This window comes from Pongo abelii, chromosome 2 (assembly GCF_028885655.2).
Source record: "Pongo abelii isolate AG06213 chromosome 2, NHGRI_mPonAbe1-v2.0_pri, whole genome shotgun sequence".
NCBI classification, from domain to species: Eukaryota; Metazoa; Chordata; class Mammalia; order Primates; family Hominidae; genus Pongo; species Pongo abelii.
Window position 1 is genome coordinate 75999206 of NC_085928.1, and position 18257 is coordinate 76017462.

At 38.2% G+C, this 18257-nt stretch overlaps 1 protein-coding gene across 5 annotated transcripts in view; it reads right to left on the minus strand.

Moving 5' to 3' along the window:
* The window catches only part of CNTN4 (contactin 4), a 992918-nt gene that overhangs the window by 194738 nt on the left and 779923 nt on the right, over nucleotides 1-18257 (minus strand). For all 5 annotated transcript variants that reach the window (XM_054551881.2, XM_054551876.2, XM_054551877.2 and 2 more), the window contains one exon: nucleotides 1005-1202. In XM_054551881.2, coding sequence (XP_054407856.2) covers nucleotides 1005-1202 — 198 coding nt within the window. The remainder of the gene's footprint in view (nucleotides 1-1004; nucleotides 1203-18257) is intronic.

The window sequence follows — 18257 nt, forward strand, 5'->3', positions numbered from 1 at the left end:
TTATTCAACAAATATTTATTGAGAATCTTCGATGTACCAGGTGCTAAACCAGGTGCAGCAGAGGTGGCTGTGAATAAGGTACTACATATGCTTTAAAAAGGCAGATTGCTAGTAAGACAGACAGTGAAGCACACAGACAATTGTGATGCAGAATTATGAGATCTTGGGGGGTATGGTCGTAGACTCGATACAGAAGGTACCTGGCGCAGCATGGTTGGGTGGCAGGGTGAGCAAGCAGAGATGGCTTCCTGGAAACAGTGACATCTTTGAAGAAAATGGAAGAACCAGTATCAGTTTATCCAAGGGAGAAGCTGAGAGGATGGGACTAAGGAAAGGAGGAGCATTTCAAGAAGAGGGAACAGCATATGTAAAAACCCGTGGTGGGAAAGGGCATGGTACTCCTAGAGTTTGGCATACACGGCTGTCTTTACAAAGTACACGGTGATTTTTACTGCACATTGTTAAGTCATTTACCTAATTAAGAATATATGATTTCATATATTTTCTTGAAATATTCTAATAGTGTGGGGAATTAAAACTTCTGTCTCAAATAAGCCTTGTTATGTCTACATTTCACTGTGGTGGGAACTATGCGTTCAGTATTGTAAATCCAGAGGTTATTTGGATAATTGGACACAGAATACTAAATTACACAGAATTGATTAATGAGCTAATTGTTCAACCTTTCACTTCATTCTGACTGTGTATACAGTTTAAGTGGGAGAGAAAACAAGAAATACCTTCCTTTGTTATTTATATTCACCTAAATCCTCATTCTATTCCTGTTGAGATTAGCAATTAGATTTCTAATTAGTTTTCCAAAATGGATTCATGGGTTTATCTCTTACACAAGTGGAGAAAATATGGGTACCAAATATAGGCAGCATTAAACTTTTCTTAAATTTAATTTAGACAATAAAGCTTTATGTGCCAATAACAACATACCTCCACATTCATCCTGTGATTGCAAAAAACAAAATTAACAAAATTACTTGAAAACTCACCATCATTTCTCAATATTAGTGGTGTAGGTGGCCCCAGGACCTTGTGGTTTGTCACAGTATTGGTAACCACACAGGTATAATTCCCAACATCTGATTTTTCTACTTTGGCAATATACAGATTCCCAGTCTCTTGAGAAACAAAGCGGCGATTATCCTGATAGGAAGGGTATTCATTGAAGATCCAGGCATAACTCAGCTCTGAAAGTAAAAAAATCTTCATTACAAATATGTCTTTTGGCACTGGAACTCTACTGTTTTCATAAAAGAAATGATCAGGTTAAAAATTTATACACTGTTGCCCAGTGACTGTTTTTCAGCCCACTAAATATAGATAGGAAGTAATCACAGTCCCCTGTGGCATTTTACCAGCCTTTCTACTATCAGTCAATAAGGTTTTATTTCCAGAGAAGTAAAAGATACACTGATAGCTGATTAAGTGATGTCCAAACTCTTTAAGTCAAGGGCTAAGCACTTATAGTTTGCTAATCATGTGTCAGACACTATGTAACATGTATTGAGTAATGCTCAAATTACAGACCCAGGGTGTCTATAATCTTGATATAGTAATGCTGGAAGCCACCCTGGAAACTATTTAGATCATTTCTTTTGTTTTATAGATAATAATCATTATATTACATCATAATGCCCCATATTTGCATAGCACTTTATGCTTGCCAATATATTTGATAGTTTTATTTCCATTAACTGAGAAACTGGCACCTAGGAACAGAGTAACTTATTCAAATTCTTAGCTCTAGTTAGAAACAGAATAATTCCTGAGTCTCAATGCAGTCTTCTCCCAATGCCTCCTACTATTAACTCAAATTTTTTCTTCTCACTTGTGAGGTTGAATACTTTTCCATCATTTTAGTAAGAGAGCAGTTTAATACTGTGGCAAATACTCATTAAGTACACACTGACTGACTAGTTGACTGATTCCACAAATATACATCCGTATTAAAAAAAATTAGATCCATGAGGGAGTGGATATGAAATAGTGATAAAAGAGCAACATTTTCACAGACACTTATCCCATAATACCAGTAGGATGAATTTAATAGGCAGTTGTATCCAAAAATGTTCCTTTGAAAGTTCTAATTTTTATGAGAATTAGGTAAATGTTTTATGAAGGACCACATGAGCCCACGCTTTCCGTTTCAGAGAAGACCACTAAATGACAGTGAGTATAAATGATTCGCTGCAGTGAACCGTTGTGCTCCAAGGAAATCAAACTGCTTCAGCTCCAGGCATTCCACTATTCCTCTCTTTAAAGTGTAATTTCCAGATTTGTCCAAAGCAGGAGAAGTGATATACTAGCTACTGGCACTGATTAGCCAACATGTCCCACTTTATCTTCAAAAATTACTTTGTTGAGGGGAAGGGAAGGGAACAACTAAATGCAATGGGGCCTCTGGTTTCAGAAATACTTGACTGAGTTCTTATATGTCACTTTTTCATATGATCCTGAGCCAAAGTCTAAATGTATAAAGTGTCCTTGGAAAATAGCAGAAAGGTCACTTCAGTTTTGTAGAGAGAACGCTAATTACTGTAAAAGGCATTTTTTGTACTGTAATCCTTCAATGTGTCTCAATTGTACTTGACCTCAACAACTGAATGTGGAACAGGAAACATATTCTGCCTTAATAACCCACTGTTTACGCACAAAGGAGGGGTCATGCAGATTGCTTTCCCTTTATCACTGGATTATAACATTTCCACATGTATTATTTTAGAAAGATATAATTATGTTTATATGAGAATGGCTAATCATTTTATTTACGCATGTGCATGTAATTATAAGTAACCTCATGCTGGTGTCAAGAGGATACTCAGTGTAAATATACAAGTGCTTTCCAGAAAGCTTCCTCAAGAAACTAAAATCTGGGGGAGGAAAAGCCCCTATAATACATTGTGAAGAAGTACTATCCCATATGGCAGGCTTTTAACAAACAGCATAGCAATGTAGTCCTTACATACTCAATAGGTGAGTTTCAAGCAAACCTAGTAATCTATCAGCATCTAAACTTTCTCCTATGCAAAATGAGAAGATTATCTATCCCCTAATTATTTATAAGAGAGTTTTAAGTATAAATTAGCACCTCCAAAGTCACATGATGGAAGTTAGAATGTAATTTACCAGCACAATATTAATCAACCCACATTTCTCCAAGGAGAGTTGGAATCAAATACAGGAAACTATTTATTTTTATTTTTATTTTTTTTTGAGATGGAGTTTTGCTTTTTGTTGCCCAGGCTGGAGTGCAGTGGCACGATCTTGGCTCACTGCAACCTCTGCCTCCTGGGTTCAGGCAATTCTCCTGTCTCAGCCTCCCAGGTAGCTGGGACTACAGGTGCCCACCACGATGCTTGGCTACTTTTTGTATTTTTAGTAGAGACGGGGTTTCACCATGTTGGCCAGGCTGGTCTCGAACTCCTGACCTCAGGTGATCTGCCTGCCTCTGCCTCCCAAAGTGCTGGGATTACAGGTGTGAGCCACCGTGCCCAGCCAGGAAATGATTTTTTTTTTTCCCTGCAATATTTTTCAGAACTCTCAGTAGTAGCTACTGGCTGCAAGGCTCTCTGAATTCTGCGGGAGGCTCGTTTAGCAACTAGAAAGTCGATATTGGGAAAATGGCATCTGCTTCATTATTTTTCTAATTGGAGAGGAACAACAACAACAACAACAAAGTAAGACTAAAGTTCAAATCTGTGTTACATAAGGGAAGCCATTTAAACTTCATTTTCAGCTTCTTGGTCCATAAAATGAGGACAATTTTAAATGTGATGCAGGTATGTGGTGAGGATCTGATTATGTGAAAGCACTTTGAATTCTCTAAAGGGCTGTACAGATGTTAGTTATTATTGGTGCTGCACTTCCACAGGTTAATCATTATAGAAGTAAAACTTTTTTGAAAATTCAATTAACATGCTATTTGATCTCATTAAAAATAGGTTGATTCCTTTGCTTTCACTGCTTTTGTGACTAAAGTAACTTAGTGAGAGATGCAAACAACCGGAAGTGCCTCGTGCAGCATTTCCTGAACAGTGGTCTTTGATGATTAATTCTTTGTTTTCTACCCCCACCTCCCTAAAACTCAAAGGGTTACGTGATCAAATTACTTTGAGAAGTACTGGATTAAACAAAGTAAAATGGAGTTTTAACTTTTTTCTTTCAGGGCTGGCAAGAGATTTTGTCATGCCAATGTCCTTGAAACTCCTTAGAGAGTGTTTAAGCTTCCAAACTTATTGGCTCATGGAATTACCACCACCACAACCATCTAACCCCCATAGCTCAAAAAACCTAGTTTGGGAAACGCTGTACCAATTAGTTCAATTCAAAAAACAATAAGTAGAATATAAGGATTATTAACTGTATTACTTCAGTTTCTACAAAATCATTAACATTAAATAGAACAACAGAAAACAACAACAAAATATTGAATTAAAGTTGTAATGTTTCCCCATTTGTAATAACAATATAACAGCGTAACCATTTCTTATGCTGAAAAAAAAAAAAAAAAAAAGAAGAAGAAACCACAGTTGCCAAGAAAAGCCTCAAACAGAAGATGCTAAGGAACCTAACCAACAAGGTTCAACGTCTGACGTTTGTAAATACTGTGGAGTCCTGAAGTGGGAAGGTCAGCAGAAAAGTCTTGGCTGGTGTACTGGTGAGAACATGTTGGGCTAAGCACTAAGCTCCTAAAACAGGGGAAATCTCTCACCAAGATATTAACTTAGTTTTTTTCACAATCAAATATCACTACCTGGAATATTGTATCTTTATTTGTTTATCTCTTCAGGGCAATCAGGAAGGAGCAGGAGGAGTATAATGTAATGAGAATGTAGACATCAAAGCAAGCAAAAAGTGTAGTACAACTAAAACATACCCAACAAATCGCTTGCCTATTTCTTCATTTTAATGATAAGAAAATTCTGAGGTCTAGAAAGGGTTAGGTTGGAGCACCAAAAAGGGGTGAGGCAGACTATAACCTACTTGTTCTAGCTTAACTCTCATTCCAGTCTCCCATCTAGGAAAAAGTAAGAGCTCTTCATATTTGAAACCAAGATCTGGTATTTTTATATTGCTCAATATACAATTGAGATTTCCCTTAAGAACCAAAATCTATTTTTATCAGAGCAAAACATTAATCCATTGGGTTACATGAAGTACTATCAACATTCTGAAAAATAAAGGCAAGTAAATAAAACAAAATAAACTTTTATGTGCTGCAACTCGCAAAAGTGTATCCTACTCAGTTTGATTTCCTTAGGGACTTTCATGCAATATTTATACTTAAACTTGACAGATTTCTTTCGATAAGTTTTCACACACTAATTGCTCTGGAAGTGACAGACAGTTTCTGTCCCATTGGCAATTTGTAACGACTGAGTAAACAGATACTTGGAATGCAACATATTAAATAGATTGTGAAACTTCTGGTGCTCAACTGAAAAATACTGAGGCTAGTTGTATTGTGATACTCATTAAAGAAGAAAGGCCTAGCAATGGTTTTTTTTTGGTTTGCAGCATCCAAATCTATTGGAAATTAACTCTGAAGCTCTCTTAATTGGTTCTTTTTTTCTATATCTCTAAGCCAACAACAAATGATATATGGCTGTTTTTTTTAAAAGAAGACACCAATCAAGCAATTTTCAAATCCAGGTACTCATTGAACGGATTACACAAATGATCAATCAGAATTCTCTGGATGGTTGCTCTTTAATTGTTCTTGACACCAGTTTATTTCTAGAGCTATATTATGCTTCGTTATGTTCTGAGTCATATCCCAGTAGTGGCAAAGATGTCAGTTTTCAAAAATGCCTTTCTTAACCTCAAAGTTTTAAACCTGCAAGGGCTCTTAGTCCAACTTTTTCAATTTTACATATCAGGAAACTGAAGTCTAGAGAAACTGTATGAGTGGATCATGATCACACATTTGACAAGTGGCAGGGATGGGACTGTGGGGTAGCCCCAGTATTCAGAAGAGCTGATTCTGTTAGGAAGCCATATGTTCCTTTAAAAATGTGTTTTGGAGCCAGAATAAATCAGTTTTCCTTATCTATAAATTGGGAGAGTGGGATTACATGATGTCTCAGTCTCTTTCATCATTCCGTACATCCTATATGTAGATCATCAAATCCAACATGCTCATTTGACAAATAAGGAAAGAAAGATCCAAGGAAACCCAGTAACTTGCTAGGAATCACATGGGTAGTTATTGGCAAGGTCAAGAACTGGAACACACATGTGCACACACACACACACTCATTTATTTGATTTAAGCTGTGTTGTGTTTTGTAGAAAGAAGATATTAGAGTTAAGTCAGGAGATATGAATGGTAGTCTTTGCATTATAACAAATTTTGGCTTTAATAAATGATTTTAACAGCATGATAGAGTCTCCTTACCTTTAGATAGTTTTATCAATATGTATCCTATTTTTCACACAGTGTTTGTGAGGTTGAATTTAAATGGATATATAATTCTAAGAAAGTAGATGTGAAAAGTGTATTTTAAGTGATCTCTACAAATGAAATGGGTAAAATGAATGTATTCATTGGTCCATTTGTTGGTCAAATATTTACAAAGCATTGGTTGTTTGCAAAAGCACTGAGCTCAGTGCTGAGATGGAGAGGGTGTGCTGGCAAGTGCTGGAGAGCAGTTACAAAGACAGGGGTTGGATTTAGTTATCAATGTGCTGAGCAAAGGGAAAAATGGCATAAGTCCATGGAAAGATCTCTGGAATTGGTGTCAAGAGACATGAATTGAGTCTTGGCTTCGGTACTTAATCAGCTGGAAAGTAATTTCTATTCCTCAGTTTTCTCATCTGAAAAATAGGATAATTAAAAGAATACCTTCCCTGCCTAAACCAAGAGTTACACTGATCACCAAACATATTAATGTAAATTCTTAGAGTTTCCTTTGGCATTTTTTTCAACAAAAATTATCTTCTTGTAAATGGATTGATACCTTGTCTTTCTCTGACCTTTGTGAAAGAAAAATGTTAGAAATTGCGAGCAACCCAAAAATTTACCTGAGAAAGTAAGAATTATACCAGGAACTGCAAGAACTAAATAGCACTGATGATTGTGCACAATAAACAGGTAGCAGGAAAAGGCAAGAGTGTTTGGTTTCAGAAGAAACCAAAACCACTCATGTCATATGAAAGAGCTCTCTCAAGAAGAGAATGACCAATAGACTTTGGATTCTGAGAGAGGGAGCCTCTGGATGACATTTCTAATTATACTAAGACACAGAATGATAAATATAAAGTCATATGTGAGCTGTCATCCAGTGAACAATGCTTTGGGAAACAAGAGTGGAGGGGCAGTGTCTGAGCTGAGTTGAGATCTGAAGGTGTGTAAATGGGAGAGATATTGTACCTCTATTCATTAGAAGACAGACTAATGAGTATTTAAACCTATAATGATGGTAATGACCCTTTGCAGCTTAGGTTGCTGAAATCATGACTGTAGCTGTCAGGACCCCTAATAGGAATACTCTGTGGTCCAGAGAACTTGATTTAGACAGGTCCCAAGCAATGAGCAGGACCATCCAGGGTTCAGACACGGCTTTCATTTTTTATTAGTGCTGAGTAGAGCAGGGATGACAGATATCTGTCACTTGGACCACCAGTCGCCACTCCTACACCCATGGCTGACATTTATAATTGACTCTGCCAGACACAGACTGAGAATCATTCTCAATACAGTGTTTCAGGCAATTACCTCCAATCAATTTGTGTTGGCACATAAAGTGAAAGCTTTTCACCGTCTTTGCAGTACTGATTTTGGAGAAATGAAATGGTGCCCATATGAGGCAAGGATTAGATAAGGCCTAGTACTAAATCTCATCCAACCTTGTGCCAGGTATTTCTAAAAATAAGCCTTCCAGCTAAGAGACTACTCGCTTTGTTCAAGATATTTTTAGTACATGCTATTTACTCGCTCAGATGTGGCAGTGGAGGTATGGAAAAGCAAGATGGCAAAAGGTACATTTTCTGGTCAGGTATACGGCTCTTGAATATGTTTGAGTATGACTTATAACATCCCCCTCTTACATGTAACTTCTTATTTTCTTGCCTCTATTTTTTGGGGGGTAAATTGGGCATTTTTCTAGGGTGCAGATTTTCTTTAAGAAATTGTGGGTGGAGGTTACGGAATTTAACTTGAAAGTAATTTAACTCATTGTTTAGACAGTAAGCCAAATATGAGTATATGGCAAAATAGGACAAACAACTTATATGATTTTTAAAGGTAAATGGAAAGCCTTCAACAAAATCTTGTACTTGCAGTGAATAGCTTCAGCATATAATTCTGCATTCCCTGTCTCTCCTCTGCTCTCAGAACTGTATCAGTGAGAAAGTTTGAGAAATATTGCCTAGATCTGGAGTCAGTAAACTTTGCATCCTGCAAGGGAAGAAGTCATTTAAAAAAAAAACAAAAAACCAGGAAAGCATCCTTTTTGTTAGCATGTTCAGACTGGAGTGTAGGCTGAAAAGTGACAGTGCACAGAACAGACTGAGACTGACAAGTGGATGTGTCTGTTATAGTTTCCCTATGTTGTGAAACTGAAAATCCAAAGGCAATGAAATGTTGAAGAGATATCTGCACTCTCACGTTTACTGTAGCACTAGTCACAATAGCCCAGATATGGAATCAACTAAGTGTCCATCAGTGGATGAATGAACGAAGAAAATGTGATACATATATATATACACAATGGAATAGTATCTAGCCATAAAAATAATAAAATACTGTTATTTGCAACAACATGGATGAACCTGGAGGACAGTAGGCAAAGTGAAATAATCCAGGCACAGAAAGACAAACAGTGCATGATCTCACTCACATGTGGAATCACAAAACGTTGAACACATAGAAACAGAGAGTAGAATTGTGATTACCAGAAGCTAGCTGGGGAGCAGGGAGGTTGGAGGAATGTTGGTCAAAGAATAAATAATTTCAGTCAGACAGAAGGAATAAGTTCAAGAGAGCTATTGTACAACATGGTGAGTATAGTTAGTAATAATGTATTCTATTCTTGAAAATTGCTGAGAGTAAATTTTCAAAGTTCTTGCCATAGAAAAAATGGTATGTGAGGTAATGAATATGTTAATGAGCTTGATTTAGCCACTCCATAATGTATACGAATTTTAAAATGTTGTATGCCATAAATATATGCAATGTTTATTTGTCAATTAAAAATAAATAGTAAAAAACTAAAAATCAAATATATATCTTGATATTGGGTTTTTTCTTTTTCTTTTTTTTTTCTTTTTTGAGACAGGGTCTCACTCTGTCACTCAGGCTGGAGTGCAGGGGTGCAGCCTCCACCACCTGGGTTCAAGTGATTCTCCCATCTCGGCCTCCCAAGTGGGACTACAGGCGTGCACCACTGTGCCTGGCTAATTTTTGTATTTTTTGGTAAAGATAGGGTTTCACCATTTTGGCCAAGCTGGCCGTGAACTACTGACCTCAAGTGGTCTGCCCATCAAGGCCTCCCAAAGTACTGGGATTACAGGTGTGAGCCACTGTGCCTGGCCTTGATATTGAGCTTTTCTTGAAACAAACATAGTCCTCAAATATCAGTCCTCAAAAGCAATCTGAGTGATACAACACAATGTCCACTATAACACGTGGTTCTCAAATTTGAGTAAGCATCGCAATCAGTGGAAAGGCTTGTTATAACACAAAAGGCTGGATCTCACTCTTGGAATTTCTTATTCTGGAGGTGGAACAGGGAAGGACAAGAATTGCAAGTTTCTAGGTGCTGCTGATGCTGTTGGCCTGAAGACCACACTCTGAGAAACACTGTTTTAAAAGGTTTGAATACATTAGGCTCTCATTCCATCAGGCAAATGATTGTCAAAGGTGAATAGCAGCTTTCCACTGAGGAACAGGCACTCAGTCTCCAGTTTGCCATAGCCTCTACCATTCCCTACTCCATATACCCGTCCTATATGAATATATAGGCAATTTAGGTTGTGGCCCCTGCTTTAGGATACAGACACAAAGACAAATAAATGGAATTGACCCTTAGTTGCATACTTTTGTTGGTATAAGAATGGTACTGAAGAAAACAAATGTAAGCTAATTTGAGTATTTTGATGGGATAAAAGTGGGGTGCTGAAATCATACAGAACTGACATTAGACCCTTGCCTGACTATGACAAAGAATGGCCCAGACTAGCATGGGCAACATAAGAAGACCACATCTCTACAAAAATAAAAAATTAGCTGGGTATGGTGGTTCATACCCACCTACTCAGCTACTCAGGAGTCTGGAGCTAGAGGCTGAGGTGGGAGGATCGCTTGAGCCCAGGAGGTCAAGGTGGCAGTGACCCATCATCGCACCACTTTACTCCAGCCTGGCCAACAGAGCAAGACTATGTCTCAGAAAAACAAAACATAAAATAGATGGCCCAGTCTATTCAGTGTGATCAAACCATCAAACCAGTAAAGCCATGGCAGAGAGATGCAGCTGTAGTGGACTATGATGGGCAGATGGAAACACTGTTCATGGGGGATAAAGAATGTTTCTTTCAGCTATTTGTTAAAAATTTGGTATTTTAAGAAATCAAAGGTATCACCATATTTTACAAAGAGTTCAAACACACAAAGTTCAGTTTAAAAGTGTTAATCCCTTGAAGCATGGATACCCTTTGATAGCCAAGTATAAAATACTTTCAGATAATGTAGAAAGCACATAAAAGCTAAAGAGACAACTATCAAAGTTCAATGCCCAGTTTCAGAAAGAATATGGCTTTTTCTCAAGTGTCAGGAGAACAGAATAAAATCAGATGATACAACTCTTTCAGCTCCACACTTATGCCCGCTTCATACAAGCCCTGTGGGTTGATCCCAGGTTCTCTCTAGGAAGGAGTGTGGGTCCCATTGCTGGGGAGAAAATCAGCATCCAAGTCCTGTGGATTTGAATTCCATAGAGGTTTTTTGTCTCACCGTCATCTGTCACTGGCCTAAGAACATTCTACTATTTTGTCTGTATCAGGTTCAGTGCCACTCCAGGCCAACCCACACAATGCTGTCAGATTAATCCTAACAAAGGGCAGCTTTGAGTCATGTCCTTCCTTCCCACACAAATCCTCTGTGAGTCCCACTGCCTCCTGGATTAAGTAAAATGCATCCAGCTCACATTCAAATCCTTCCACAGCAGGACACCAAGTTACGTAGTTTTAGCTTTCTACTCTTTACTCTTTGTTAATGTATACTCTGGGGGAGGATCCCTCAAGCTAGGAGTTGCAAAACTTTAGGGAGGCTGAGGAGGGGCATCTGTGATTAATGGATTCATACAGTACATAGTGTTCCTGCAGGGGTCACTTTTAGATGCAAAGAGAAGACACAGTGAGAGGGCTGTGCCTGTCCATCTGGGCTTTAAGCAGAGAGCTCTGTTTTTGAAATTTGCACTTCCCCACAAAATTGTATTTTAAGAAAGGTTTATACTGCTAAGAAGGGTTGCTTAAGGTAAAGTGGAAAAATAGTCACTGATCCCCTTGTGTGCTGGGTGCTTTTCAGTCCCTCTGACAAGGCTTGTGCACTCTCTTCTCAGGACATGTTTCCCTGCTTTACTTATCTCAGCCACTACCTTTTGCAAAAAGCCATTTCCTGACCAGGAAAATTACATGTGGTCTCTCCTAAACAACAAAATAAGTGTTTGTTTCTTTTTTGCCTTGTAGCAACCAGCACATTACTTCACACATTGAAATTTGTTTTTAACTGTATTAGAATAGTTCACTTGCTCATCTCTCCTCCATCTTCCAGGCTTGAAGACTGCTTGTGGACAAGAATACATATGGCCAGAGAACATACACTTTACTTTTGTGAAATCAACTTAGTAAGCATTAGTTGAATCGAAGTGGAATTCCAAATGCCAGAAGTTTCCTGGAGCAACAGTATTATTGCTGAACTCCAGGCCCAAAGTGTTAGTTGAGAAAGAAGTCGCCTGTAAATAAGAAAGTATATCTCTTTCATCAGACCACTGATGGTAAATCAAATTCACTGAAATCAGAGGAGGGAAAAAATAACAACAAAGAAAAACCCTGGACTATCAAAATACATGTTTTAAATCAGAATGCGTGAGCCCCTTTCCTTAAAAATCCTTCCCTTTCCATTTATTTCTGACTCTCTGGTGCAGTTTTGCTGAGTTTACTAAGTTTACTAAGACAGAAAGAAAATATGACTGACTGGCCAAGAATGAGAAGGACTCAGTAAAGGCAGAAAGGAAAGGATGCAGCAGTGAAGTTAGTCCACCTGATGTGACTTACGCTAAATGACATATGTTGATGAAAACTAGAGTTACCAGATGACACCCGTGTGACCTGGTCACAGGTCAGATCACAGTTACTCAAAGGTGACAGGAACACCTGGACTGAATAAGACATCTCTATGCACAAGGAAAGTTAAGCTGGATCCAGTGAGCCAGATACTTTTGTTTACCTTACCAAGTAAGCCTCCATCTCCATCAGCAGAACCACAACTTTCCTACTTCTTTACATTTTCAAAACACTTTTATATCCATTATCTCATTTGGTGCCTCTGACAATTTTTAGAAATAAGTAGAATAAGGATTAGTTCCATTGGAGAGACAGGGAAAGTGAGATATAGAAAATTACATAAGCTATTCCAAGACCACAAAGACTATCAGTGGAATTAGATTTGGGATTAAAGCAGACATCTCTTCAGACCATGACAAAGATTTCTTTTCTTATGCCAGGAACCACTGCAACTGACACCTTCAGCTTAACTAAGCCAATGACATGGCAGTCCAGCAGTGATTACCCTGACTGATGTGCCAGGCCTATGGTTGAGGGGGACTGTGGTAGGGATCCGGACAACCTTGTTTTCTTTTGTATGCCACAGTATCTAACCCCATAGCGACATTCAGGAGTACTCAGAATTTCAGGGAACTAGATGACCAGTTAAATCCTGAAATATCAGTATTGTACGGGTCACTCGTACCATCAGCACTTAAAGATATTTCCTAGGAAAATTTTGACGGGACAAATCATAATTAATAGAAATTTTGCTTTTTCTCACAGCATAATCAAAATCTGTCTTATTACTTTAAGCTAAGCAATTTCTGTGAAGAAAGAAAAAAGAGGATTCAATACGGGAACTAAAATGGCTTCTCAGGAATAATGAAAAAATGTTGAATGGTGGAAAATGTCAATTTAACTCTAATTATTTACTTTTTTAAAGGCTTCAAGCAGTAATATGACTGACTGAGCAAGCTTTCAAGTAATATAATCAACTCCCACACAAGTTAACAATACACAGCCTTTTCACCAGATTATTAAACAATTCCACATTCTCCTTAATTAAACTTGTGATCTAAAATTCAGACAACTGACATTTAAATCATGAGCACAAATTAACCCTTAATCAAATGTGCTAAGAAAATACCAATTTTCGGCCGGGCACGGTGGCTCATGCTTGTAATGCCAGCACTTTGGGAGGCAGAGGCAGGCGGATCACTTGAGGTCAGGAGATCAAGACCAGCCCGGCCAACACGGAGAAACCCCGTCTCTACTAAAAATACAAAAAATTAGCCAGGCGTGGTGACAGGCGCCTGTAATCCCAACTAATTGGGAGGCTGAGGCAGGAAAATCGCTTGAACCGGGGAGGTGGAGTTTGCAATGAGCCGAGATTGCGCCACTGCACTCCAGCCTGGGTAACAAGAGCAAAACTCTGTCTCAAAAAAAAAAAAAAAAAAAAAAAAAAAAGAAGAAAAAGAAAGAAAAATAAAATGCCAGTTTTTATTATGGCCCAGGATGCTTTTCCCTGCTTCCCTGCGTCTTGCTAATGCTCCTGTGAAACCAATAACAAAAGCATTTGGTCTGTTGGTCTACAAAGAATGGAACTATCCTTCTCAAAATAAAGGTATTTTCTTCTTTTATCTGGACCTTTAAAAACAAAAAAGACCATCACTGGCTGCAATGGTCCAGTTCTGCCTTGACGTACAGTGAAGAGGACTAGATGAAAGATTAATCATCTATGAGTTTGGCTTTATTACCAGGTTTGCCAGAAAGGCACTTTTCATCTTCTTAGCAATGCTTCATCAATTGGTTTTTGGGGAATGGCAGTCATCATTCCTCCAAGGCCAGCATAGAGATGGGAGTGAGTCACAGGAGACCAATCATACCTCAGGACACAGTGATTGGCTCAGTAAGGATCACATGACTTAAATCAGCCAATCAGAGATTTTTAAAATTCAAACTGAACAAACAGGTCTTTTTTCCTCTGGTTTCAAGACTCCAAAACAGTGCAAAGTGCCCATGCTCATGTCTAATGTATTTTTGACAAGCTGGTCTGGGAGAAGAAACTAGGACTCAGAACTGACAGGCAGAGAAGTGAGTACATGTGGTGGTTGAATTCCTCAAGAAAATCTACTCAGAAGAAATATTCTATTCAGGTAATATGCTTTAAAAAAATCAATAAATTAGGCCAGGCACAGTAGCTCATGGCTGTAATCCTAGCACTTTGGGAGGCTGAGGTGGGCAGATCACAAGGTCAGGAGTTCAAGACCAGCCTGGCCAATATGGTGAAACTCCATCTCTACTAAAAATTCAAAAATTAGCTGGGCGTGGTCACGGGCACCTGTAGCCTCAGCTACTTGGGAGGCTGAGGCAGGAGAATCGCTTAAACCCGGGAGGCGGAGGTTGCAGTGAGCCGAGATTGCACCACTGCACTCCAGCCTGGGCGACAGAGTGGGACTCCGTCTCAAAAACAAAACAAAACAAAAACAATAAATCCATTTTATAAAAAACTCCCTAGTGGACACTGTTTTTTTTTCTTTCCGTCCCCTGTGATAAAAAGTATTTGAAAAATTTCTTAATATAATATAAACCCTTGTCATTTCTTTTTCTCCTTAGAGACTTATTTTACCTTCCTCCATTTACTAATGGCCTCTTCTTACCATTGTTCCTAAGCCCACCTTGAAAAATATTTGTACACTGATTTCCTATCCATCTGCTACCACTTAAAATAGTTCTGTGTAAAAACTGGTTCTTAGAAATGGTGGATTCTTCCCAATGACTCTTGTAATTCTTTGAAGACAATAACACAAAGACTTGCAAGAAAAAAGTCAGCTTCAAGAAAAATTAAAGGAAAAAAGTGGGCATCTGATGATTACAGCTCTTTATGGGACATCTAGGCAAGACCATGCTTTGTTCTATTTTAAAATAAATATCTTTACCTTGGGTGTGTTAAGTATTATTTATAACCAGTCAAGTATCTACTCTAGAACTTGGGGTTAGACATACATGGTCTTGAAACCTTGGTTTACCACTACTTTGTGAGCATGGAAAGTTACTTAACATATCTAAGACTCAATTTTCTCATCTGAAAAATGGAGATAATAATAACACACCATAGGATGGTTGGGGGATCATGTGCAATACTGTAGGCAAATTGTTACTTATAGTCAGCACAGTGTCGAGCACATGCTAGCACTCAATAAATGTTAATGTTTATTATTATTATTGTTGATAAGGCAAAGATGGTGAATAGAATCATTTGATGACTTACATGTTCCTTTCAATTTATTCTGAAGACCCATTCTAAATCATCATCTACTTAATAATATCAGATCAGGTCAGAATTTATAAGGAATAAAGCTACCCTAATATCTTATCATAGACAGTACTTTATTTTCCTAAAATTATTTCCGTTTATGTTACTTCATTTGACTCATCTCTTGGAGGTAATAATCCTGCTTTCCAGAAAAGAAAATGAGGAACAGAGAGAAAAGGTGACTCATTAAAACTTAACATTAAACAAAGCCAGGCCAGAAAATTAAATCTTGTGATCATTTATACAGTGTTAGTATGCTTATTATGCTAACAAAGAGAAGCAGCAAAAATTATAAAATTACTATGCTCTCTCACTTTCAAAAAACTGAGATCTGGAAAGAAACTGGGAGTGCAGCCATGAGGTAGGGTGTGGCCTGGTAATAAACAAATGCTGTAATTGAGAAACTTAGCAACTACATTTTACTTAGAGTTCGTGTATTACAGATTATAGCTGAAAGCATCCTAGGAAAAAATCTGTTCAGTTCTCCTTTATCAGAAGCAGAGAGAACTATCTAAAGAAGGATAAAATACTTTCTTGTTTTATTATTTTTTCTTCTTCTTTTTAGTTAGTAAGTGATTAGGGCAGTACTGAAACCCATCACCCTAGATTTTTACCTGCTGATCTTTTCTTTTACAGTGCAGTGGAAAAGGCAGTAGGTAAGTAGGTATCTTCTGTCTAACTTGGTGATCTTGGCCAAATCACTTAATCTTTCTAAGCCTCAGTTTTCTCACATGTAAAGAAGGGATAACAACCCCCACCTTAGAGGCTTGATGACCAAATGAGACTATGCAAGTAAGAACACTTTGTAAACAATAAAACGCCAAGCGAAGGTGAGAAATCATTAACAGACAGGGATTGCAAATAGACTCCACTACAGAGTCCTGCCTAATTGGTATTGGCTATCCAGGTGCTGTGTTAGGGTTTTGAGAATGCCAGAGACTCAGAGGAAAAAGGAGTTTTAATTGATCTATGATAACTGCCATGAGAGTAAGAGTACTGGAGACATGTGTGGCCAATATTTAGGCCACTGCCTCTGCATAAGTGAGTAGTGGTTTTAGGATAAAGAGAGGAGAGTGCCTGGAGAGGCATATGATCAGAGGCATGGTGTTTCACTTCTGTGCTCTTACGAAATGCAAAAGTCTGTCAAATGGATATCGAAACTGCAAACTAACATCCATGAGAGATGGATTAAGATGATTATGGCATAAAAATTTACACTTGCAACCGTATATTCGCCATAGAAAATGCTCCCTTTATGTGGATGTAAATAAATGTTAATTATCCCTCTGTAATAGTGGCAAAACAATACAAAACTGATGTTGCTCACTTAACAAATACATTGTACCCACCTTCGATTTCTAGCTTTTTGTCTGTCACTTTAAATTTGCTGTTTGACAGATGTTCAATAATTGACACAGCTTATCTTCCTCTCTCAGGCTCCCTTCCTACTCAATTGCCAGCATTTCTAGTTGCTACAGCAACTGTAAACATTAATGATTATTCCAACACATCAAGGAGATTGAAACACATTCTTAAGTTAAAAGTTTCCCCAGGGGAAAAAAAAATCCATCTCTGGCAAGATGGAAAATATTATATGATTTAAATTCCCTGGTTATTGTATTTATTACTGATAAATACACAAATCTATTTCTACAGGTTTGCATAGGTAATGACTTTTCTCTCCCATCTGACTAACAAAGAGAGTCATGGGAAATTGAGAAACTCTGTTTTCTCCAATGTAAGGGAGGAAGAATTCATCTAGATAAATGATAAATAAGGAAACCTGCGGGGGAGTTTTGAAAGCAACCTCTTGAAGTCACATGGCACAGAACATTGTTTCACATGATCTGGGTGCAAGCTGAAGTACCCCCATGTAAAGTCTCAGTGGCTTCAAGAGTAAAACTGGGGTGATGGTATCTGTCCTAACCATTTGTGTCACCTTAAACTGAAAAACGTAAAAAAAAAATAAATAATACATGAGATCATTACTGTCATTTGTTAAAAAGTGAAGAGTCTATCCTTGGAAAGAAACTGGAAATAAGTGGAAAGATCTGGAAAATAGCTGTGTTCTGTTTACCATGCTACTGTAGAACATTTAAAAAGTGATTGCCGTCCGGGCGCGGAGGCTCACACCTGTAATCCCAGCACTTTGGGAGGCTGAGGTAGGTGGATCATGAGGTCAGGAGTTTGAGACCAGCCTGGCCAACATGGTGAAACCCGGTCTCTACTAAAAATACAAAGATTAGCTGGGCGTGGTGGGGCTTGCCTGTAATCCCAGCTATTCGGGAGGCTGAGGCAGGAGAATCACTTGAACTCGGGAGGCAGAGCTTGCAGTGAGCTGAGATTGCACAACTGCACTCCAGTCTGGGCCACAGAGCAAGACTACATCTCAGAAAAAAAAAAAAAAGTGATTGCTAACATTTTCAAAAATGGAATCATTTCACATAAGATTCCACACATATGGCTTCTCATGAAAAACCATGAGACCAGGCACTACTGAACCTGTATTTCTTCAAGGCAATAACTGGTCTGAGATGAGCAGTGAGGCCTGTTTAAAGGAAGGATGTGGATCTCCACCTGACTCACATTATATGATTCATTTACATTCTTACCTGCCTGGCTGGCCATAGGAGACAACAGAGTTTGTGAATTCTGGCTGAAC